Source organism: Myotis lucifugus, unplaced genomic scaffold (genome assembly GCF_000147115.1).
Source record: "Myotis lucifugus unplaced genomic scaffold, Myoluc2.0 scaffold_72, whole genome shotgun sequence".
Classification (NCBI taxonomy): Eukaryota; Metazoa; Chordata; class Mammalia; order Chiroptera; family Vespertilionidae; genus Myotis; species Myotis lucifugus.
In genome coordinates this window covers 3,536,091-3,559,687 of record NW_005871120.1, presented here as the reverse complement: position 1 = coordinate 3,559,687, position 23,597 = coordinate 3,536,091, and the positions used below count along the sequence as shown (strand labels likewise).

General features: G+C 53.2%; 2 protein-coding genes across 2 annotated transcripts in view; one reads left to right on the top strand and one right to left on the bottom strand.

Moving 5' to 3' along the window:
- CUNH16orf96 (chromosome unknown C16orf96 homolog) overlaps positions 1-12,663 on the top strand; it is a 36,684-nt gene extending 24,021 nt beyond the window's left edge. The window contains exons 12-19 of the mRNA XM_023755313.1: positions 1,143-1,261; positions 1,974-2,036; positions 4,027-4,119; positions 4,575-4,710; positions 4,831-4,933; positions 10,111-10,173; positions 10,909-11,122; positions 12,563-12,663. Coding sequence (XP_023611081.1) covers positions 1,143-1,261; positions 1,974-2,036; positions 4,027-4,119; positions 4,575-4,710; positions 4,831-4,933; positions 10,111-10,173; positions 10,909-11,108 — 777 coding nt within the window. The 3' untranslated portion in view covers positions 11,109-11,122; positions 12,563-12,663. The remainder of the gene's footprint in view (positions 1-1,142; positions 1,262-1,973; positions 2,037-4,026; positions 4,120-4,574; positions 4,711-4,830; positions 4,934-10,110; positions 10,174-10,908; positions 11,123-12,562) is intronic.
- Positions 12,664-19,155: 6,492 nt separating this feature from the next.
- The window catches only part of UBALD1 (UBA like domain containing 1), a 5,011-nt gene continuing 569 nt past the window's right edge, over positions 19,156-23,597 (bottom strand). The window contains exons 2-3 of the mRNA XM_006090405.3: positions 20,511-20,573; positions 19,156-20,232 (exon numbers count right to left, since the gene is read on the bottom strand). Coding sequence (XP_006090467.2) covers positions 19,879-20,232; positions 20,511-20,573 — 417 coding nt within the window. The 3' untranslated portion in view covers positions 19,156-19,878. The remainder of the gene's footprint in view (positions 20,233-20,510; positions 20,574-23,597) is intronic.

The window sequence follows — 23,597 nt, the reverse complement described above, 5'->3', positions numbered from 1 at the left end:
TGTGGGCTAGCTCCTGAGTCCTTTGACTTAACCTTCTGTCATCAGATAACTGTCTTGTTTTCTTAAATGACAAGAGGTCACAGGCTTATTGTCAACATTCCCTTCCTGTGACCTGAGTCAGCTATATATCCTATGGAGTCCTGGTTCCTTTTAGTGGGCATTGGTGTTTAGAGACCAGAATCTGGGTACTGGAAGGAACACTGTAAAAATTCCGAAGTCCCACTGTGGAAAACAGTCTGGCAGTTTTTTTAAAAGTTAGACATAGAATTACCATACCAGTCAGCATTTCCACTCCTAGGTATCTACCCAAAAGAAATGAAAACTTATGTCTATGTACAAACTTGTACAAGAATGTTCATAGCAGCATTATAGTTGCTAAAAAGTGAAAACAACACAAAAGTCCATCAGTGGGTGAATGGATAAACAATATATAGTTTAGCCATAAAATTAAATGTTATTCAGCCATAAAAGGGAATGCTACAACCTGAATAAGCCTTGAAAACAATATACTCAGGGAAAGAAGTCAGACAAAAAGGCCACAGGTTGTGTGATTCCATTTAAGTGAAATGTTCAAAATAGGCGAATCTATAGAGACAGAAAGTAGGTTAGTGGTTGCCTACCCCTAGAGATCTGGAGGGAAGTGAGGGGTGACTGCTAATGGGTATGAGGTTTCTTTGGGAGTGATGAAAATGTTCTAAAATTGTTGTGGTGATGATTGCACAACTCTGTGAATATATTCAAAGCCATTGAATGTATACAAGTACTTTGCACTCAGTAAATGTGTTGAATGTGTGAATATTAGTTGTCTGGGGACCATTGGGAGGAATGTTTCTCGGGCCTGCAGGCCTGTAGTTGAGCATAGGTTGGTTTTATCATTTGGAGGCAGGAACTGATGGTGTTTCTTTGCCATGGCTGCTGGGAAGTTCACTTGGCAGCTCCCCTCTAGCATTAGCGTGCGTTAGGGGTATGAACCTTAACCCAAGCTTTGTCAGGTCCCTCTCCTTAACCACCTCACTTTTTTCTGTTTAATCTTGTTAGGCTCGATGTCACTTTGCAGGTTACTGCAAATCCTTTTCTGGAGTGAAGCAGCATGTGAATTAATTGACTAAACACTCTCCCCTCCCCCCCTTTGGTTGTTCCAGCTGAACCACAAGGATTTGGACAGTCTAAAGAAAGACATAAATGAGGTCTGGCATATAGTCAACAAGCTGCTAATTGAAGGCCTCCGATTCGACCCTGACAGTGCCGCCGGCTTTAGGAAGTGAGCCCCTCCTGGGGAGGGGTGGAGCTTGTGAAGGCTGGGGGACCCTCTGTCTGGGGAGGGAACTAGAGGGGGATCCCAGGGGATTCTAGAAGCAAGAATTTCAGACCTGTGGACTTGGGGAGAGGGGGCGGTACTTCCCAGCTGGGTGTGGAAAGGGGTTGGGATGAGGCCTGAGAGCACCCAGGCACTCAGAGGTGGCAGCTCTGGCCTTGGCTGGCAGAGGGACTCAGGAGCACATCTGCTCCAAAGCCCTTTTGCCACAAATGAGGAGTTCAGAGAGGGAAGGAGACATGCAAGTAAAGCCTGGGTGGATCTGGGAACAGAGCCAGGTCCCCTACCTCCATGGAGACAGCACACCCAGACAATGAGGGTTCCTGTCCTCAGATCACCCCTCATGCCCCAAATGTCTACTGTGATGGTTAGCTTTCCAGAAGGTCTCTGGTTTTAAAGACCTCCATTATGTTTAGGGCAGGAAGATGCACTACACACACTTTTATTCCCCCCTTCTGCCCCAGGAGGCCACAAATGGGGGTCAGCAGGGGCCAGCAAAGCCAAACTGAGCAGGGCCAAGCCAGTGGGTGTAGGATATGAGGGTTAGTCCTGGCCCTGAGGCATAGACAGACCTGCAGCCTCCCCAAACACTGCCTGGGAAAGGGGCAGCACGCAGGCCTGGCTGGGGTGCCACAGCTGATGAATGGATGTCTTCCAGGAAACTGTTTGAGCGGGTGAAATGCATTTCCTGTGACCGGCCGGTGGAGATGATGACTGGCCCGTGAGTATAGTCACCAGGGGGCATCTGTGCCCGCCCTCTCTCTTCTGGACAAACAGAAAGACACACATACTCACTCTATGTGCCTGCGGTGTTCTAGAAACATCCTTTATATGCACATCCACATACATGTTTTGTAGACATCATTTCATTTGCTCCCTGTCCCTGGGCAGGCCACCATCATCCCTTCCTTTCTTCATCAGCCCTGTCTGGTGCCCACTGATCCAGGGACTGGGTCAACTCCAAAAGAAAAATAATGGAAGGAAACTATAGGGAAAAGCAAAACTTGGTGGGACTTTTTTGCATGTATTTTTATGGTCTAGTTATTTATTGAGGTGAAATTCACATAACAAAGTTAACCATTTTAAAGTGAGTGATTCAGTGGCATTTGGTTCATTTACCATAATGTGCAACCACCACTTTTAATCCCAAAATATTTTTATCGTCCCAGAAGGAAACCCCAGACCTATTAAGCAGTCACTCCTATTGCCCCCTCCCCATAGCCCCTGACAACCTTGAATCTACCTCTGTCTGTGGGTTTGCCTGTTCTGGACACTTCATAGAAATGGAATCCTACAACATGTTGTCTCTTGTGTTTGGCTTCTTCCACTGAGCATTGTTTTTGAGGTTCATCCATATTGTAGCATGTGTCAGCACTTCATTCTTTTTGTGACTGAATAATAACCCATTGTATGGATAGAGCACATATTGTTGATCCATTTATACATTGATGGACATATGGGTTGTTTCCACCTTTTAGCCTTTATGAAAACATATATTTGTTTGAACACCTGTTTCCAATTCTTTTGGATGTAAACCTGGGAGTGGAAGTGCTGGTTATATGGTAACTCTATGGTTAACTTTTTGAGGAGCCACCAAACAATACTCTAACATGGTTTAAGAGCCAGGATCTTGTAGTGCCCCGTGTTAATCAGGTCCTGGTGACCCTTGAAGCTCATCAACACCCAGTCCAAGTTCATGGAGGGGGCTGTGGAGCTTTATCCAGAATTTTTCTTTCAAACAACAGGTATCTAATTACAGTATTCTTTTTGTTAATCCTCACCCGAGGATATTTTTTCATTGATTTTTAGAGAGAGTGGAAGGGAGGAGGAGGAGGAGGAGATGGAGAGAGAGAAACATCCATGGGAGAGAGACACATCGATTGGTTGCCTCCCACACATGCCCCAACATGGGCCATGGATCAAGCCTGCAACCCAGGTACATGCCCTTGACTGGAATTGAACCTAGGATTCTTTAATCTGTGGGCCAACACTCTATCGACTGAACCAAACTGACTAGGACTATTTTTTAAATTATTTTTTTTTTGTTAATCCTCATGGGAGGATATTTTTTCCATTAATTTTTAGAGCGAGTGGAAGGGAAGGAGGGGGATGAGAGGAGTGGGGAGAAAAAGAAAAACATTGATGTGAGAGAGATACAGCTATTGGTTGCCTCCCACACACACCCTGACCAGGGTCGGGCATTGAACATGCAACCCAGGTACGTGCCCTTGACCCGGAACCACACCGAGAAGCTGTGGTGCTCAGGCCAACACTCTAACCACTGGGAACACTGGCCAGGGCTGTTTTACTTTATTTTTACTTTTATTGAGGTTGAATACACATAACATAAATTAACCATTTTAGAGAGAACAGTCCAGTGGCAGTTTGAATATTGACACTGTTGTGCAGCCACCACCTTTAGTTCCAGAATATTTCCATCACCCCAGAAGGAAACCCCTTACCCATTCACTTGTCACTCCCATTCTCCTTCCCCCCAGGCTCTGGCCACCTCCAGTCTGTGTCTGGTTTTTACTTTTATAATTGGAACAATTGTTTTTTTATGACTTAGAAAGATTTTCAGGGTTCCCCAGAGCCCTTGTAGGGCAGCCTCATTTCAGGCCAAGTTTGAGGGTGGCTTCTGGGAGGAGGTAGGAATCCAGTGCCCTCTGCTGGCCACATATGCCTTCCACCGAGCTCTTGTTCTCCAACAGACATCTCATCACCATCCGCAAAGCCCACCTGCTGTCCAGGATTCGGCCATCTAGTGCCAACAGCTATGAGTACCTGCAGCGGCAACAGATGAGGTGAGCAGACTGGGGGTCTGCCCCATGGAGGTCACTCAGGACCCAGGATCCCTGCAGAAACCTAAACTGTAGCCCCAAGATCCAAAGACTATCCCAAAGCATTGCCAGCCATCTGCAAGGGAAACACTCAGGACAGTGGCTAGGGCAACAGGCACGTGAGATGATCACAGAGGAAAGGAATGGACATATTTATTGGGCATCTATTATGAGTTGGGAAAGGGTTTCTCATTTGAATATCATAATCCCCTATGAACTAGGATGAATATGCCTACTTCCCACTTGCCTGTCTTTATTTACCCACCAGGCCCCAGGCCTGCCTGGCTGCACCACCCAGAATCAGCTGGAAGAAATTCCAGTCTTCTCTTGCAACTGGCCAGGCCTTCAGGGCCTGTCCTTAGGCTCCTCGGGGGCGGAGGGGTCTCTAGGTGGCTGCTGACCCTCCTGCTCTGCCCCAGGGAGCAGCAGCTCCAGAACCTTGGAGACCAGGACTGGCACGACGGCCCTGGGAATGATGCGAACCTCAAGCTCAAGTCATATAACTTGACAACACTCTATCCCTATGGGGACCCTGATACTTTGGACTATGATACCGTGAGTCAGGTCGCAGCCCGGGTGGTGGGTGACCCCTGGGGAGCCGTGCTCTGTCTGCTGGGCCTCTGTATACTAGAGGCTCAAAGACACTCCCTTACCTGGGCCCGGGCCCTCCAACAGGCCGAGGTGGACATCCTGGGAGTGGATGGGATCCTGTACAAGGGCCGAATGGAGAGCCAGGAAGGCACACAGCCACTGACCGGCGTGGAGAAGGAGCTGGCTGGTGAGGGGCGTCAGGCCTTCCTGGGCACCCCTGCCTGGTGTCCTGGCTTTGCTGGTCAGCATGAGCAAATGCAGGCAGGGTCCAGGGCTGGCACAATTCCTGACTGGGGCGTCCTCACACAGCCACTTGCAAAAATGGGGTCCTACTGTATGCCAGGCACTCAGCCAGGCGCCAGGGAGACACAGGGGAACAAAACAGATGGTTGTGCCCTGGAGTTTCCACATGAGTAGGAGAAGCAGACCATAAGCAGATAACCGAAGGTGAGGAAGAACAGCTGGCCTGAAGGGATGGCCCTGGTTCTAGGACAGTTGTGACAAAGTGTGCAGGTTTGGGGAAGGATGCTGATGGCCCACCCAAAGATGGGATGCTGGGCTGGTGATGGGAGAATTGTAACAAGGCACACTGGTCCAGGGAGAGGGACTGGATGCTGCCCTGAGGCCTCTGCAGAGGGACTAGGGTTTTACTGGATGAAGGGGTCAAGTGGGAGGAGAGCAGTCCAGGTGGAAAAAATAGCAGATGCAAAGGCCCTGGGGAAGCCAGGCATAGTCAGGCACTCAGAAAGGTGAGTCCACCTGAGGTGCAGAGATTGGGGTGTGATGAAGAGGATGTGGACAGACTGTGGAGGCCTGTGTTCTAATGTCAAGGATGGGCTAGGATTGGGCTGGGGGAGAGTCTGTCACACTTGTGGAATCAATGCTCTGGTTGCTGCAGTATTGAGGCCCTGGCTCCAACTGGCTTCTCCCAGGGACTCCACCATTTAGCTCCAGCACTATGCCAGCAATACCAAAGGAGTGCCTTCTCTTACTGGGCTTGTGACCGCATCTCCCCAGTCCCTGCCTCCATCTTTGCATGGCCTTCTCTCTGTTATTCTCCTCTTCTGTTTCTTTTAAGGACACGTGTTATTGGATTTAAAGCCCAGCTTAACCTAGGATGCTCTCATCTCAAGATCCTTCACTCAATTAGATCTGCAAAGACTTTTTCTCCAAATAAGGTTACATTCACAGGTCTTTTGAGGGCCACCATTCAACCTATTAAAGGCCCTCCCTCTGGTCCAGGAGGGCTGGCTACCATCTTAAACCCTATGATGTCCCTCATGGAGCAAGGATGTGGCCTGCAGGGTTAACAGCTCCTTTCCAGGTGCCTCGCAGAGGATGCTGTTGGGAGGGGACTCAGGCTGGGCTTCAGGGATCAACAGGCAGGATAATAACAATGGTGGCTAATATCCAACTGGGGAGGCATTGCAGGTAAAGGCAGCCTTGGTGGAGGGACCAGGATAACCTTACATACCTGGCCCTCAACCCCACTCACTCACCAGACAGCACTCCTCTCCCTCCAGATGAAAGGGTATGGCTCATTCATTCTCAAGACCCATAAGCAGCAAAGCAGATGGAATCATGATACCTCAACTGCTTTATCCGGCTTAAAGGCAACAAAGTCTAGCATTAAAAAACAATTAGGATCACCCTGGAGGTGTGCCCAGGTAGTTAGAGCATCGGCCTGTGCACCTAAGGGTCACAGGTTCAATTCCCAGTCAAGGCACATACCTGGGTTGCAGGTTCGATCCCTGGCCCCCGTCAGGGCTCATTCAGATGTTTCTCTCTCTCCCTCTCCTTACCATCCTTCTACTCTCTCTAAAATTCAATGGAAAAAATATCCTTGGGCCCTAGCTGGTTTGGCTCAATGGATAGATAGAGCATTGGCCTTTGGACGGAAAGGTCCCAGGTTCGATTGCGGTCAAGGGCACATGCCCGGGTTGTGGGCTTGATCCCCAGTAGGGGGCGTGCAGGAGGCAGCCAATCAATGATTCTCTATCATCATTGATGTTTCTCTCTCTCTCTCTCCCTCTCCCTTCCTCTGAAAACAATAATGTATTTAAAAAAATATATATCCTTGGGTAAGGATTAACAACAACAACAAAAATCAATTAGAAGCGTACCTGTGACCAGATCTTTTGATCAGTGTGCTCTTAGCACTCATTTATTTACTCAAAAGAACATTTAATCCAAAACAATTATTATTAAACCTCAACTAGTTGGTGTGAGTCCCTCCCTGGTCCAGCCTGGTCACAGATGCATTCATCTGTTCATCCCAACAATTTCCACTGTATCCTGCTGTGCACTTAGCCTTTGTCAGCCCCACGAGGGGTATCCAGCCAGCCTGTGGCCTGCAGATGCCTGTACTGTGGTCAGGATCTCAGGGCAGAGGAACACCTGATCTCCAGTGAGTGATGCTCCCAGCAGGAGGGCAGTGGGCATGCTGAGGCTGGTAGTCAGTAGGCTGGACTTTCAGAGAATCTCCATGGAAGGCTAAGCATGGGCAGGACTCCGGTAAGAAGCGATGGCAGGGGCACAGAGGCAGAAGGTAGAACTGAGGAAGTAGGAGACTTGTCTCCAGCCTTCACCTTCCCCACCATCTCTGGGTGAACTGCCTAACACACACCCCTGGCCAGGCCCCTCCCCAGTTCAGAGGGACTACTTTAATGAATTATCATAAACTGAGTGGCTTAAAACAACATTTTGTCTTAGTTCTTGAGGTCAGAAATCTGGAACGAGTCTTCTGGGCTAAAATCGAGTTGTCAGCAGGGCTGGTTCCTTCTGAGGCTCTGGGGAAGAATCTGTTTCCTTGCTGGTTCTACCTTCTAGAGGCCTCCTCATTCCTTGGCTTGTGGCCCCTTCTTCCATCTTCAGAGAACATCACTCTGACTTTAGCTTCCATTCTCACATCTTCTCTGACTCTGACCCTCCAGCCTCCCTCATAAGGACTCTGTAATCTAGGACTATCTCCCTGTCTCAAAATTTCTTAATTGAGTCACATCTGTAAAGTCCCTTTGCCACATAAGGTGGTGTATTCATAGATTCGGGGGATTAGGATATGGGCATCTAGGAGGGCATTGTCCTCAGAGTCCAGACTCCTTGGCTGATCTTCAGGGTCCCTTGGCCCCCTTGCCTTCTCTGTCCAATCTCATGGAACTGTTCTCTCGCTCTCTCTCAATGAGCCAAGCTATTCTTGCCTTTGGCCTCTGCCCACACTGTGTGCTCAGCCTGGAACCCCTGAAGAACCTTTCCTATTTGCCAGGGCTCCGTGTTCCCTCCCGTTGGGAAGTTTCCTGGCTTATGCAGAGGTGGGAAAGCTCAGAGAAGAGCCCAGCAGGAGCGGATATTGGGGTCAGGTAGTGAGTTTGGGTCTGGACATGTAGAGTCCAAGGTTGTGGGGGATGTCAAGGACAGTGCTGGGTCAGCAGCTGGGCTCCCTGGCCTCGCTGTGTCTCCATTTGGAACCTGTACCCTGGGTCCACATCTCTTACCTTGAAAGGAAGCAATTTGACAGTCTTGCTGGTCAGCTTGTTGGCAGGTCCCATCTCTGACTCGTGGAGGGATACAGGTGCCAACTGGGAATCAGAGTGGGAGCCAGGGAGCACCCCTCAGCCAGGCATTGGCTCTTGGGCAGAACCCACCAAGCACACAGGTGGTGGTTCTTAACTCAGGTTCGAGGGACATGACCCAAGCTATGGATCCCAGGGGCTCATGGGCAATCAAGGTGGTGCCAATTGGGTCCTTGAGGTTGTAGGCTCAAGGAATACAAGAGGCTTGGGAGGAAAGGACATTAACAGAGGAAGAAGGAAAGGAAGGGAGCAGGAAGAGACCCTCAGACAGTACACAGACTTGATGAGGTCCAGGCCAGCCCAGTGGGGAGCTTCTGAGCAGACAGCCCAGCAGATGGCCAGGCCCTGTGCTCCCGTCATTGGTTGGAAGTGCTAACAGACCCTGAAGGGATAACAGACTCCCAGCTGCTAACAGACCCCAGTACTAACAAACTCTGAGCTGCTAACAGACCCTGGGTACTAACAGACCCTGAGGTGCTAACAGACCCCAAGGTGCTAACAGGTGGAGGCTTTTCACCCCTGTGCTTCCTGCAGCTGACCACCAAGTTCTTTCTTCAAGGAGATCCGTGTGGCACCTCCTGCTGCCACATGGCCCAGGTCATTGCTAAGCCTTCAGTGTCAGGTGTGTTTCAGAAGCCGCTGGGGAAACTCAGTGTAACCAAAATAAAGTTACTGCTCCCTTAGAGTTTTTACTCCATGAGGGATGGTGAAACGTAAATGAATAAGTCATAAGTCAATGAGTAAATAAGATGAACACAGGAACAGGGGGAAGAATGACCAGGGAGAGGTCCCTGTTGAGGGGGTGTCTAAAGGACTCTCTGGGAAGGGACATTTGAGGCAGGAATTGTCAGGACATAGCTGTTCAGGCAGAAGGAACAATTGGTGTCCCGCACAGGAAGGAGCTTGGTGCCCCGTAACTCTTGCCTGTGCCCTGCCTGGCTGCCTACTGGACCTCCCCTCCCCTCTTCACCCCTCCATCTTCGCTCTCATGGCCTCTTCTGCTGCACATTCCCGTCCTCTTCTGCAGCGGCCTTTGGTCTGGATTCTGAATGGCCAGTCATAGTGGTTCTTGGGTTTAAAAGTGGAGGATGGAGCCAAACCCAAAAGACCACCTATTGTATAATCCCCCTTCTATGAAACGTCCAGCACAGACAGATCACAGCAACAGAAGGCAGATTAGCAGTTGCTAGGGGCTGGAGAAGAGGGGAGAAGAGGGAATGATGCCTCATGAGCATGGGGTTTCCTGTCGGGGTAATGAAATGTTCTGGAACTAGATGGAGATGATGATTGCACAACCTTGTGAATGAACTTAATGCCACCGAATTGTTTCCCTTAAATGGTTAATTTTATGTTATGTGAATTTTACTTAAAAAAATGCACACATGAGATGAAAGGCAGGAAGATGGGGGTGGGGGCACTATGATGGTCTGGCCCTCGGTGGAGTGGGAAGATCTAAAGAACTGCCAGACATCTAACCTGTAAGTAGTCCTGCCAACATTTCACTGTATCTTAATGCCTCCTCCCGGGTCTTAAGTTACTTTCAAAAAGCCTTTTTCTGATACCTTAGATTTAAGAAGCTCAAGGTGGGGAGGGATGGTCCTTCCATACACAAATGGGGGGTTGGGGGGGTCAGGTGTATTCGGGGGCGGGGGGGCTGGGAAATGGCAGTCCCACCAGACTGAAAAGGCCTTTGCAGGAGCTAGAGGACAGGATGGGGGCTCCAGGGAGGTGGGGGGGCAGATCTCTGGAAGGGCCGCCACCCATTCCTGTCTCTTCCCCTCTCTTTTCCACTAAGCTGTAAAGGTTCCACGTCCCCCGACTCGAAACCTATATGAGCGCTTTGGTGTCATCTGCCCCCGTGAGTACCTGTTCCCCAAGCCGCTGGCCCAACTGGGATTCTGGTTGGGTCTCTCAGTCCCAGACTGGGGCTGTCCTGCCCCACCTTGTACATCTCTCACATGCTCGGGAGTGGACCCCACCCAGCACCCAGCTCCCATTCTGGGCTCCTGCTTCACCCTTCAGTCTGGCCTCCTGGCCTGGGCACCTAGGCCGGCTGTCTTTTCCCAAGTGGCCAGTTGGCTGCAAAGGTGGGAGAAGGGAGCCCACTCATTCTCCGGTGTTTCTCTGCTGGAGCCCTGTGAGCTGTATCAGGGCATGACCACCGCCCTCCCCCAATATCCACCAGTCAGGGCTCCTTGACCAGGCTCGGGAACTGAGCTCCCCTGAGGCATATCGCCCTGTACCAGGCATTTGTGGGCACTTCACAGTGGACAAAGCGCTCTCTCCTTCTGATCTGTCCTTATCCCAGTTGGTGCCCAGAGTTACGGGGCACCAGTCCGTTTGAAAGAGGGGAGACTGAGGCACAGCGACCCTGGGCTGAGGAATGCCAGAGCCAGGACTCCTCCGGGTGCCCTGCTCCACTCCTGGTGTGCTTTACCTTGGGTCACCCCTCACCCCGGAGGTTTAGGGTGCTTGCGACTGGATGAGCCGCAATGAAGCACTTCCAGCTTAGGGTTTCTCCGCTCCTTAGTCAGGCTAGTCTCTCCCCAGAATGTTCTTAGGACAAATCACGGGTTTCTCTTGCCCCTCCCAGCCCTGCGCTCCAGTGCCAACATCCGCTCAGAGACTCCAGGCCCCCGTTCAACGACACCAGCTCACACTCCATCTCTGCCACCCTTGCCATTGCTGCCTCCGCTGATGCCACACCTGCAGGAGCCCCAGCAGGCCTCAGGGTCCATCAGGCATCCAAGGCCTCAGCGCCTCTATTCCCGAGTCAGCACGCAGACGACCTAGTAGCCCGACCACCCGTGAGCCCTGCACCCTGTGCCCCCACCATCACTTCCACTCCCCGTGCCAGCCAAGACCAGGCCCTGAGCCTGGCCTGGGGAATGTGCAGGGGCCCTGGACATAGGGGAGGGCACCTCCATAAGGGATTCATTGTGACCTAGTGGCTGTTAATCACTTTGCATATAAATACAACACAATCCTTCTTAGCCTATGTTACGTGAAGAGCACACCTTTCTAGATTGAATTTTCCACTAAACCAATCTAATCCCTTAGCCAGTTTTTTTTCCTGCTAATCCTCACCTAAAGCTATTTTCCCATGGATTGTTAGAAAGAAAGGGGTTGGTGGGGAGAGGGAGAAACATCGATGTGAGAGAGGCACATTGATTAGTTGCCTCTCACATGTGACTCCACCAGGACCGGGGACTATACCTGCAACCCAGGTACATGCCCTTGACCAGAAATTGAACCCATAATTCCTTTGTGCTCAGGCCAACACTCTAACCACTGAGAAACACTGGTCAGGGCTTCTTGACCAATTTTCAATATAGCATAGTTCAAGTGGTTTAAAAAACACTTTCCTTTTTACTTTGCTGAAATGATTTCATCAGTTTCAGTTCCAGTGTCTGCCACTGTCCATTTTCTTTGGGTGCCATTATTTCTACCAGGACCAATTTTCTCATGGGAACCAAATGTTACCACATGCGTTTTTTTTTAAATTTGTATTGATTATTTCCACCAGTAATTACTGTTATGAAGTGAATGTTTAAAGAAATTGGTTATTTGTATTTACTTCTGGCGAATCCCTGAGGGACTTGGAGCGATGCCCCTGGAATAGTCCAGGATTGCTCTGTCCCATCCAGGGCTGGGGTCCTGCACGCCTGGGAGGCGAGTCTGGTTCCCATGCTAACTGCCCATGCGCTTGGTGGAACAGAGCAAACCGGGTGGTCAGAACATTCTGAGCTGGCAGTTTAGGGGCCCTCCTCGGCTTGCAGAGCTGAGCTCACACCTGCCTGCGGGCCTGCATAGTCCACGCCTGGCTTGATTTCTTCCCATGGGTGGCTTATCCCTCCCTCTCTTCTCCCTCTGGGTTTTCACTCCCTCACTTGTCCAGTTGTGCTCTGCCCTTTGTGTACTTGATACTCTATCACATTTCATAGACGGAAAAAGTTTTCCCTCTGTGTAGTATCAGACCATGACCCTCCCCCACCACCATCCACTAGAGGCCCCTGGGAGTGAGGTGGGGTGAGCTGTTGCGGGGGGGGGGGGGGTCTTCCCTGAGTGGGGGAGGCTGGGGGACTCAAGGCTCTGCCAGGGAATTAGCGTGGAGAGTTCCCTAGACCAGGTGGCCATTGGAGCCCAGGGACACTGTGTGCCTGCCCCTTCCTAATGTCCCTCAGGCTTCCCCCCAGTTCCCTACTGGTGACCACTCCCAGCCCTGACTTCTCTTTTCTCTCTCCAAGGACTGTGTCCACATGGGGCCAAGCTCTTCCTGACCCAGGTCTATGCCGCCTGGACAGACACTGGCGCTGAAGCCCCAGCCTCCATCCACCCCCCCCCCCCCCCGCCATATCACAGATGAGTATTTTTGGCAACTCCTCCCCAGAATAAAATCTTTCACCTTTCACTTTCCTGACTGTGGATGAGGGTAACTGACCCAGTGTCTTTTGTGGAGGGTGGCTTTGCCTGCCCCACATGAGCGTGTGAACCTGCTGGTCCCTCCTTGGCCACCATGCCAGGGTCAGCCTCCCAGAGCCACTGGAACCACCGTGGCTGACCCTCAGCAGAGAATTGCAACCAACCATCCCTCCTCCGTCACACTTCCCACTGTGGCAAAGTGCCCTGAGCTGCCCCAGGCCTGTATGGTGGACAAATTAGGAGCTGTGGGCAGGGACATTGGTGTGACTTGCCCAGGTTAACAGTGAGGCCTCAGCTCTCCAGCCCCCACCCACGAGGCCATTCTTCTTGGATGCTGTACACAGGTAAGAGGGCCTGGACTTTCTCTGAGGCAAGGAAGGGAGATATGGCCTGGGCTCTGGCAAACAGGCAGCTGGAGTTCCTGGGAAAGCTCCATGCCAGCCTTGTCCCTTGAAACCCTGACATGAGGGCACCCACAGGCACCTGGGCTCGCCACTCTCTGCCCCTCATATCCATCCCCATTCGGCCCCTCAAAGCTGCCTTCTCAGCCATTTCTCAGAGTCAGTGCTCTATTTGGTTCCTGTAGCCCAGGGAGTGGAGTGAGACCTGGGAATCACTGTGTAATCAAGTTGCTTTCTGACAGAGCCCTCAATGCTCTGGAGGGTGGGAAACCGCAGTCCCAACTGCAGCCAGCCAGGAGCAATCCTGAAAGACGACAGTCCTCTCCCCCATGGGGTGGGGGAAGCTGGCCTTTGGCCTGGTCCCAGGTGGAGATGCAGGCAGAATCCTTGCAGAACTCCCCCTCCCTGATCCCAGCCCCACGGGGTGGGATCTGACGGCCTTGAAATTTGGAGGGGAGGTGCTGTGCCCACTGCCAGGGCAGCTGCCTCAGGAGGGTGACCCACCCCACCCCAGCAGGGGAAGGCGCTTGGGGAATGGACAGAACAAGGGGTGGAGTCAGCAGAATAGGCATTTCGGAGGGTCCTAGGTCCAGATTCCTCCTCTGCAAAGGGGACCACAGCCCCAGCCTGGGACACAGTGGCAGGGCCAGGCTGGACAGGGAGTAGGGTGACCCAACTGCCTGAGTGTGTGTGTGTGTGTGTGTGTGTGTGTGTGTGTGTGTGTGTGCCGGGTGGGGGTGGGTGGGGGAGCTCTGGAACTTCCGTTTTAAGACAGATAAATTGGTCATATAAGGTGGAAGTCATGTGGGGTGGCCAGTATGTAGGGCTGCATGAATGAGCCTGCAGGAAGGGAAGGAAATTCCTCTTGCCAAGCAGAGGGTCATGCCTTAAGGTGCTGCCAGAATGGAGATGCTGTGTGACCACCCTGCACCCCCAAACCCAGTCCCACAACCCACCGATGCAAGTTAAAGGGTCACTAAACATTTTCTCCTTTTCAATGACCAGGAACTCATTAACCCTAAGGTATAAACAACAACAGCAAACGTGTGTCCCAAACAAGTGGATCTGCATTGGAAAAAGCACTACCAGTCCCCAAACGCAGGCTGCCAGAGGCGGCAGTGAGGCAGTGCCTTCTGTGCAGGCACTCTGAAATCAGTCCACACTGGTCCCCGTCACCATCACCTTGGCTGGCTTGACCCCTGACTTTGTGTGGATTTAGGCAGAGACCCTCCAAACCCCCACACAATTGCCAGAGAAGGGCTTCTCTCCTCCCTCCTCCTGCTCATGGCTTCACCAGGACCCGTAGAAAATGTCCCCACCAGTATTTGCAGCTGTTATTCCCCAGATAAGAAATGGCCCCAGAAAGCAGAGCAGAACTCTGCCGACAGGCTCCCAGCACCTCCTACTGTGCCACTGACGAGGCCTCAGCCACCCTGGAAGAGGACCTAGCACCCCACCCCTAAAAGAGTGATATTCTTTTAAGGCTCATTGGAAATATATATATTGCCCAATCATAGCTGTGCCTAAGCAACCAGAGACCTTTCCAAATGTAGAAATTGGGAGACAGCTTTGCCTCAAAATATCTCCTTTTGGCCCAACCCAAGCAGCCTCCCCAACACTGACACCGGGAAGCAACTGGAGTCAAAGCCAGTCTGTCCTCAAATGAGTCCTGCTATGAAAAGCCCCTCAGAGATCCCGGCCCCAGCAGCCCCGCCCACTGGGTTTGGGGGCCAGCCTTAGGGACAGTGAGGTTTTCTTCGGAGGCACAATGTGTTCTCAGCAAACCCTAGGAAGACCCTGGGGACCCTCAGCAGCCCTGGGAGCGTCCCTGTCACCCAGAGAATATTGCAGGGGAACAAGCCCTCCTCTCTTTAAAGCTGTGAAGGAGCCCTGCCTGCCCACAGAAAGCATTTTAGAGTCACCACTCACCCGCCAGGTGCCCCCCATCCCCATCCCACAGAGCAGGGCATTTTCGTCCAAAGCTCCTCCCGGGAAAGCGAGATCCCACCTGATTCCAAGACAGGACGGGAGTTGCACACACACACATATCCTGGTGGCCAGTGGAATGGCTGGCTGGTCAAGGGCAGGCTGGCTGTGTCCTCACTGTGATGGTCCGCTTCAGCCAGCTGTGGCCATGAGGGAACGTCAATGTTACAAATTTCCAAGATAAGCCAGAAGGGAGGCATTTCATGTAAACTATCCTCATTTGAAAATGTTGGCAGACAAAAAAAACACACTATGCAAGCCAAACAGCACACTATGGGACTGTGAGTTTATAACCCCCTAAGACTGTGGTCGGCAAACTGTGGCTCGCGAGCCACATGCGGCTCTTTGGCCCCTTGAGTGTGGCTCTTCCACAAAATACCACGTGCGGGTGCACACGTACAGTGCGATTGAAACTTCGTGGCCCATGCGCAGAAGTCGGTTTTCGGCCTGGGCAAGTCTATTTTGAAGAAGTACTGTTGATATTTGGCTCAGTTGATTAATGAATTTGCCGACCACTGGCCTAAGACAACCATACCTGCCTCTTTTAATGGCAGACCAGAGAGTGCAGCCACCTCTTGTTCTCGGGAGGCCAGGTCGTCATTCCCAAATGCTGCCACATCCCCTCTTCAGAAATGAGATACGCAGAGCTCCAATCACATTCCTGTAAGCAACTTCATGGATGCAAATGGTGTTTTTAAAGTGGAATTTTGGAAACAGTCATTTGAAGCTCAAGTCTGGTGGTCATGTAGGTGACCAAGCCCAGAAGAGGGAAGAGGGTGGACTTTGAAGTGACAAGACCGATTTGCCTGAGAGTCACCTGAGATTCAGCCGAACCTGGCTGTAAATATCTGTTCCATTCGTATACCAGCACCTTTACTTTTTAGCCTGTTTACACTTGAATATGTAATAGATGGTTATTGATGCCTTCAGTATTACTCCTGAGCTTCCAGGCTTGGGGAAGCTAAGGAAGATTCCTGGTTCTCTGTCAGTTTGAGGGCTTGTGGCACCTGCATAGGCCCACCTCTGGCTCTCCTTGAGTGTGGCCAACTCACTTCTGCAGCCATTCCCTTGCCTGGAGATGCTCAGCCAGGGGGCTCCAGGCACACCTGGCAGGGCCGCTCTCTGCATTGCTGGAAAGTACCAGAGTCCCCAGCTCCGGCCCTGCCCTCTGCTTCCTCCTGCTCTGGGTCCCACCTTGCCTGGTGCATTTATTAAAAACCGTATCACTGGGCCCTCCTCCAGAACGGTTGCCTCAAGCACCCAAGGGACCCTTATGCTTTGTAAGTTCGGAGGCTGGGAAAGGTATGTGCCTAGTGGGAAGCACTTGGGAGCTATTTTACCTTTAAAAACAGCTTTGACATAATTAACATGCTACAATGCCCATCTTTTAAAGTGTGCAATGAGTTTTTATTTTTTTAAACTTTATTTCTCATTAATAGCTCTTAAGGAATTTTATTGATTTTAGAGAGAAAGGGAGAGGGAGAAATAGAAACATCAATGATGAGAATCATTGATCAACTATCTCCTGCACGCGTCCCCCGTGCCCCACCCCCTCCCCCGGCACTGGGGACCGAGCCCACAACCCAGGCATGTCATGTGCCCTTGGCTGGAATCAAACCTGGGACCCTTCAGCCCGCAAACCGGCACTCTATCCACTGAGCCAAAATGGCTAGGGCAATTGAATGCTTTTTAATTTGTTCATAAGTCAATCAACAATATTCTGGAAGTGTTTAAAACTATACTGTCAGGCCTGGCCAGCGTGGCTCAATGGTTGAGCATCAACCTATGAACCAAGAGGTGGCAGTTCTTGCTCCACCCGGTTTGGCTCAGTGGATAGAGCGTCAGCCTGCAGACTGAAAGTTCCCAGGTTCGATTTCGGTCAAGGGCAAATGCCCAGGTTGCAGGCTCAATCCTCAGTGTGGGGCCTGCAGGAGGCAGCGGATCAGTGATTCTTTCTCATCATTGATGTTTCTCTCTCTCTCTCCCTCTCCCTTCCTCTCTGAAATCAATAAAAATACATTAAAAAAAAAAAAAAAAGAGGTGGCAGTTCTATTCCCCAGGTAAGGGCACATGCCTGGGTTGTGGGCTTGATCCCCAGAGAAGGATATGCAGGAGGCAGCGATCGATGATGTTTCTCTCTCTCTCTATCCCTCTCTCTTTAAAACTCAATAAAAACATATTTTAAAAAGTAAATAGAACTATACTGTCAGGGCCACCCCCACCCCAGAAATTCTGACACTGGGCCCAGGAATCTGGGGGTGCTTGTCTTTTCAGAGCCTCCAGGAGGCTCTGCTGTGTAGCCAGCCGTGGGACCAGCCTTGAGCAGGGACTCTCCGTGCGGAAAAGGGAACATTTTGCCTTATCTATAGACAGTTTGGTTGTCACACCTGCATCTACTGGGTAGGGACTAGGATGCTGGCTGACATCCCACAGTGCACAGGATGCCCACATGGTAGTGATCCAGCACCAATGTCTACAGGAACCTCAGATCCCTTCTAGCCTAATGTGACCCCCTGGGACCTCCAGGCTCAGCCCACATGGCCCCCAGAAACAAAAATGGGCCTCACCTCCAACAGACCAGCACTTACCGGGGACATTTCTCAAACTGGGCCCTGAGGTCTGATCTCTAACAAGCCCCAGGTGACGCTGCTAGTCTGAGGACCACTTTGAGCAGTGAGGATGTGGTTCAAGTAGAGACCACACAGGGGCCTGCCTGGGGTCGAGCCCTGCATCCTCCAGGACGGCAAATTCTAGATGGTGCACCATTTCCTATTGTTCCATAACATACAGCCACCCCAGTAATTAGCTTTCTGGGAGAGCCCAGGCTTGCTCACCCCACACAGCTGATAACCCAGAAATGCTTGCCTCTACAAGTCATTTTCCTACCACTTGAAGAGGGGATGTGACAATTTCCTGAGAATTTCCTTCCATCCAAAAGCTGCTGCTGCTCAGGCAGAGCTGTGTCCTCTCTGGAACTGAGAGGCTGTTGGAAAGTGGGTTTCGAGGTGAGGACACACTCCGGGATGTAAGCAACAGCTCAAGTGGGGGCCCAGAGGTCGGTCTTCAGTGACAATCAGAGTAAAGAGTCATCCCAGGTGGGCTTTGTCAAGAGCCTGTCCAGGACAAGCGGGTGGAGACAGAGCTGGGCCGTGGCATCCTCATTGGGAAGCACAGCCCCATCCCTGGGAGTGAGAGGACTGATGGTGGTGAGTGGCAAGGCCTGTCAGGCAGAGGCCTTCCGAAACAGAAGAAACTCCCGCCAGGCGCAACCCACGTAGGGCTGCGGTGCCCAGACGGGCTGGGCACTGGGCTGCTCCCCGATTAGGGAGTGCTGCCTGCTGGTGAGGAACTGCAGAGGGCCCCAGGCACCCTCCCCCCAGTGTGGGTAGCCCAGGGCAGTGTGGAGCATCAGGCTTTTCCTTGGGGCTAGAATAGGTACCTGCCCCAGCCCAGTTCAGAAGCAGCCCAGATCCACTGCCTGTCACCCCCGAGTGGCCTGTCTCCTTACTGACCAATGGTTTGAGCACTGATTGGACTCTGCCCCAGCCTGGTCCTGTCCCTAGCCCTCACTGGCTCTGCATTTAAGCCTGTGGATTACAGGCACTGTGGCCGGCGCCTCCCCAGGGGAAGGCCCTGCCCCACCCAGCAAGTTTGCTGGAGGTTGGGCTTGAGGGTCCAGCCCACAGCGAGCCACTGGGGCCTGGAGACAGGAAGAAAGGTCTTTATGTGAAACTCCAGCAGACCGGAAGGCAGTTGTTAGCCCTGGAGGTCTGGATCCCTCTAGCCAGGAAGGGGGAAGGGTGGGCAGACAGAGGCTGGGATTCTGGGAACGCAGGCCAGAAACTAACTTCATGGGAAAAGCCTTAGGTAGGGGGGGAAGATTCCAGTGCATGTTGTGGATGAAAAGACAGCAACACACAGGAGCAGTGCGGGACTGGAGGGTAGCTCTCTGTTCTGGCTGGCTGTGCCCTCCCCTCAAAGAGCCAGCTGGCAGCAAAGCTTAGGATAAGAGGCAAGACCACAGAGCCTGGTGGTGGTTTGGAACTCTTTCTTCTCCTTTGTTAAAAGGGGGAAAGGAAATGGGTATGGGGTACCCCCGGGCTCTGGGCAAGGCATGCAGGCAGTCCCAGCAGGCAGGCACTGGGGGATGGGTGGGAAGAGTCCTGGAGTTTCCCACAATCCTTTTCTCTGCAGGGAACAGGAAGGCTGGCTGCTGAGTTGGGGGAGAGAAGAGGGCCCTGGGGAGGGGGACAGCGGGCAAGGGACTCAGGGCTCACTCTAACATGCAAAGTCCAGCTGCCCCATAAACTAGGTTGCTTCTTGAGTAACATACGTATAAATACACAGACACAGCCACACGCACACATGCGGAGAAGGCTCTGCATTCCCGAGGGTGGGGATCTAGGCCTGCCTGCCCCAAGGAGCTCCACGGTAGGAGCCCAAGTCTCCGGTAGGAGCCAGGCAAGTCTCCGCAGCCTCCTGAGGTGGGGTGAGTCCTCTGGGAAAGACGGTTTGGTCTCTGAAGTTCTGTCCACCAGCACCCAGATCTGAACCAAATCCATGCAAGCTGGGTGCTGCGTGCCTGCATTTCTGCATACTTGCAGGCAGCCTGTGTGCTGGCACAGGGGGTCCAGTCTCTCCCCTCCAGGGCTCCAGGGAATGGGGGTGCAGACAGAGGGTAAAGGGGGCCAGTGGAGATGTCTTCTCCCCCGCCCCACGGGGTCCTGGCCTCCGGGAGGGGGGAGGGGCCTCCCTTATCTCTCAGCCTCCATGGCAGGGTGGGCCCTTGGTTCTGAGGCAGCTTGTTGGGGGGCCAGGGGTGGCCAGTCTGACGCCGGGGAAGGGGGTGCCGGAGTCCACAGGGGCGGCTGCTGTGGCTGATGGTGTTGTGGTCCCCCTGGGGGTGAAGCCACCATTGGCCAGCTGGGCGCTGCAAAGCTGCCGGTGGCACCGTGGGGCAAGTGCGGCGGGGGTGATGTGGCCGTGGCAGCCATTGGGCTGCCGCTGCCGCCACTGTGGAAGCTCTCAGAGGCCTTGAGACGGGAGAACATGGTGAGGGCATCTGGGAAGTTGGGAGGCGTTGCAGGGGTGTTGGCGGGAGTGCACATCTGTGGGGAGGAGAGCAGAGAGGGAGGGGTGAGCACTCTTTCTGGGAGACCCCAATCTCCCAATGGCTCCTAGCTGGACACACATGCTCCTTGCCCCCCAGTCCACCAGTTAGGGGCTCACAAAGGAAAGGTGCGGTGCTGAAATGGGCTGGCCGGCTACACCTGCTGGTGGCTCTGAGAAGGTCCTGTCCCAGTGGCCCCTCCATGGCCAAGAGCCACTGAAGCTTAAACTGGAGACCCCTGCCATAGCTGCCCCTGAAGCCATAGGGGACACTTACCATCTGGTGGTGGTGGTGATTGTAGGGAATGTTGGTCTCCTGGAAAAAGGCGCTGAGGGCCGTCTGTGGGAAGAAAAGCCCAAGCTTAACTCTCAGACCCCTGCCTGACCCTGCTGCTACCTCCTTCCTTCCCAGGCTCTCTGGGACTTGATGCCACCTTGGGCCTGTCACCACTTGAGCCTTACCACCTCCCAAGGAGGCACCTGGGACCCCTGGGTAGGTATGGTGGGTGGTGAAGACCCTCATGAATGTCTGCCACCTGGGCACCAGGTGCCTCCAATCTGCACATACCTGGTGTCAGCACTGTGACTTGGGTGGCAGGTAGCACCCTGGTCAGTCTCACGGGGAGAGGCCTCCCAGAGACCTCAGCCCAACTATCACCAACTCCATGGGTGGTAAGCCCCTACTCTTCTCTGAGCCTATTTCCTCATCTCTGAGCCAAGGCCCCTAGATGTCAAGTCTGCGATCCATCTGTCCCTCTCCTTGGCTGACCAAGGAACTCCACCCTTGTCTGGGCCTCAGTTTTTTTCCACAAAGAGACTGAACTAGGTGGCTTCCAAGTTCCCTCCCTTGCAACAGTGACCTCCTAAGATCTGTGGTTCCAGCTGGGAGACCCAGAATTAAGTAGGATGGTCTTGGTTTGCACTCCCTGCCCCGCTCACCTGAGTCTCCAGCAGAATGTTCTCAAGGTGACAGAGCAGGAGGATGGCAGAGGTGGGGTTTACACCCAGGACTGTGAGGAAAGGGGGATGAGAGCTGGCCTGGGTCAGACCAGCTCATCTGGAGGCCCTGGGGACTGGAGTGAGGGGGCTCCAGTGTTGGCCTCTAAGAGCCCCCAGGGAGGTGCTGGCATTTGGTGTGTCCTGGCTCAGCCCCTGCAGGAGGGCGTCAAAGAAAATAAGGAAACCAGCTGCTCTTGCGAAAGTGCTTGGTGAGGGAACCCGTCAAGTGTGTGAAGGGTCTGGCAGGCTCTGCCAAGTCCCAGGCCCAGCTCTAAGCAGCCCCTGCCATTCTCATTCTTCCCATCACCATCCCCTCAGATTGGCCTTCTCACAGCTCTCCGCTGCCCATCCCCTCCCCCGCCCCTAACATACCCAGAAACCCAACCTGGCTCCCAAGGGTTTCCCTGGGGTTTTTGTAGTTTTCTTAAAGTAAAATCAAATGATTATTCTGGGCATTTCCTGCTGAAAAACCCCACCTGTGTCACCAAATAGGGTGTGGGAGCTAGGGGAAGGCAAGTACTAGTCTCTAAGCACCTCCTCATGACCCCCAGCCCCACCCATGGAGCCCAGGGACACACCCAAACCATTCTTCTCCTAACAGTAGCTCCAAAGGCCACTGAGTGTGAGAATTTCAAGGAGAAACATCTGCCCCACCCTTTAAGGAAACAGAAGTTCCTCCTCCCCCTGCAGCCTCTGTCCCCATTAACACCTGAATCACAGAGAATGTGACCCAAAAAGACAGCTTCCATAGAAGGCAGAGGGGGTTAGCCATAAAGAACCTCTCATTCACTCCCACCCTGAGACCTAAGGTTTGGTTGGGGGTTCATGACCCATTTTCACCTTACGTGAACCTTCCTGTATTCATATCCCCGTTTTACAGATGGTGAAACTGAGGCCCAGGGAACCCCAGGCACTGGGGTCCTACCCCTAGGGGGCCACTAGAGCCCCCAGTGTGCAAGCTGCTCTTGCCCCTGCTTGGGATCAGAGTCCCCCCCCCCCCCCCCTCACATTTCAATCCTCAAAACCACATTTTCAATTCCTGTGATCTATCAACAACAACCTACACTGCCTGAGTGACCACTACACTATTGCCAGACTCTGAGGGCTGGACTGAGAGTGCCTGCCCACTGGACACCTGCCTGCCCAGCCCCAGGCAGGAAGGGAGCCATGTATGCAGATGTGGGACTCAAGCAAACTGCCATGAATGTGGTTTTGCAAGTTTTGCTACATCCAGCCCCAGAGACAAGCACGCTGATTAGGGAGCTTCTTGCAGGGTGTGGCTGCCTGAGGGTGGGGGGCTATTCACCCCTTAGAGGTCAACTTGTACCCCCAAGTTACAAAGGAAAAAACTGAGGCCAGAGAGGGGAAATGACCTTCCCAGAGAGAGAGAGCATCTTCTGGAGTGAGGGCCGCACAGTCATCAGATCTCTGGCAGGAAACAAGGGTCCTTTGGGTGGATAGGCCACTGCCCCTCCAGACTGATCCCTCCCAACCCCCAGGAAGCTCCCTTGGCTCCTGGTCCTTCCTGCAAGCCCAAACGCCTTTCCGGGGCTGGCTCCCCATGGGGAACTCGGCTCTTGGGTCCCTGCTGGGCACAGAGTACAACTGCCTGAGGCTGGGGCCCTTACACCTGTGAGGAATGGGGCTCAAGTGGCTCTGGCCTCATCCCTAGATACTACCTCGAATTATTTCTGGGGCAGCTGAGTTAGGAAAGTAGCTTCTTGGTAGCACAAGCCTGGGTCACGGAGGCCTGGGGCACGGGGCCGGTGAGGGCTGAAGCTACTGAACCGCACACCTCGCCTGCACTCTGCAGGTGGAGTCCCCTGCCAACACAGGAGGGCCCCGAGACAGCACCGTACACTCGGGTGTACACGCATGGCCACTAGCTGTAACACAGCGACGTGTATGCGCACGGAGCACACACCCCGCACCCGCGCCCCAACCCGCGCCCCAGGTGAACTGCGTGTTTACACTCGCCAACATGCCCACACGCAGCGTGGCGCGTGCGTAAATACAAATGCACATGGACGTTGGCACACGCGCCTCTGGGCTGCCCACCGGGCATGCAGACCCACACACGCGGGGCGACTCCGCCCGTGGGCCCCAGGGCTCTTCAGACCCAACCCCGAGGCTCGGGGAAGGGGGACTGAAAGCGGGTAGAGCGTGTCCCGCTCGACCCAGGCCTGGGGCGTCCTCCTTCCGGCCGTCCGCCCCACTGTCTGTGTCCCGGCCCCAGTGCCGCCCCGCCCTGGCCTAACAGGAACAAAAGTGGGGGGGTCCCCGCATCCCTCACCGCGCACGAACTTATGGTCTGAGATTAGCGGCAAGAGGGGGCGACCGCCCCTCCCCTCACCCGGGCGGTCGG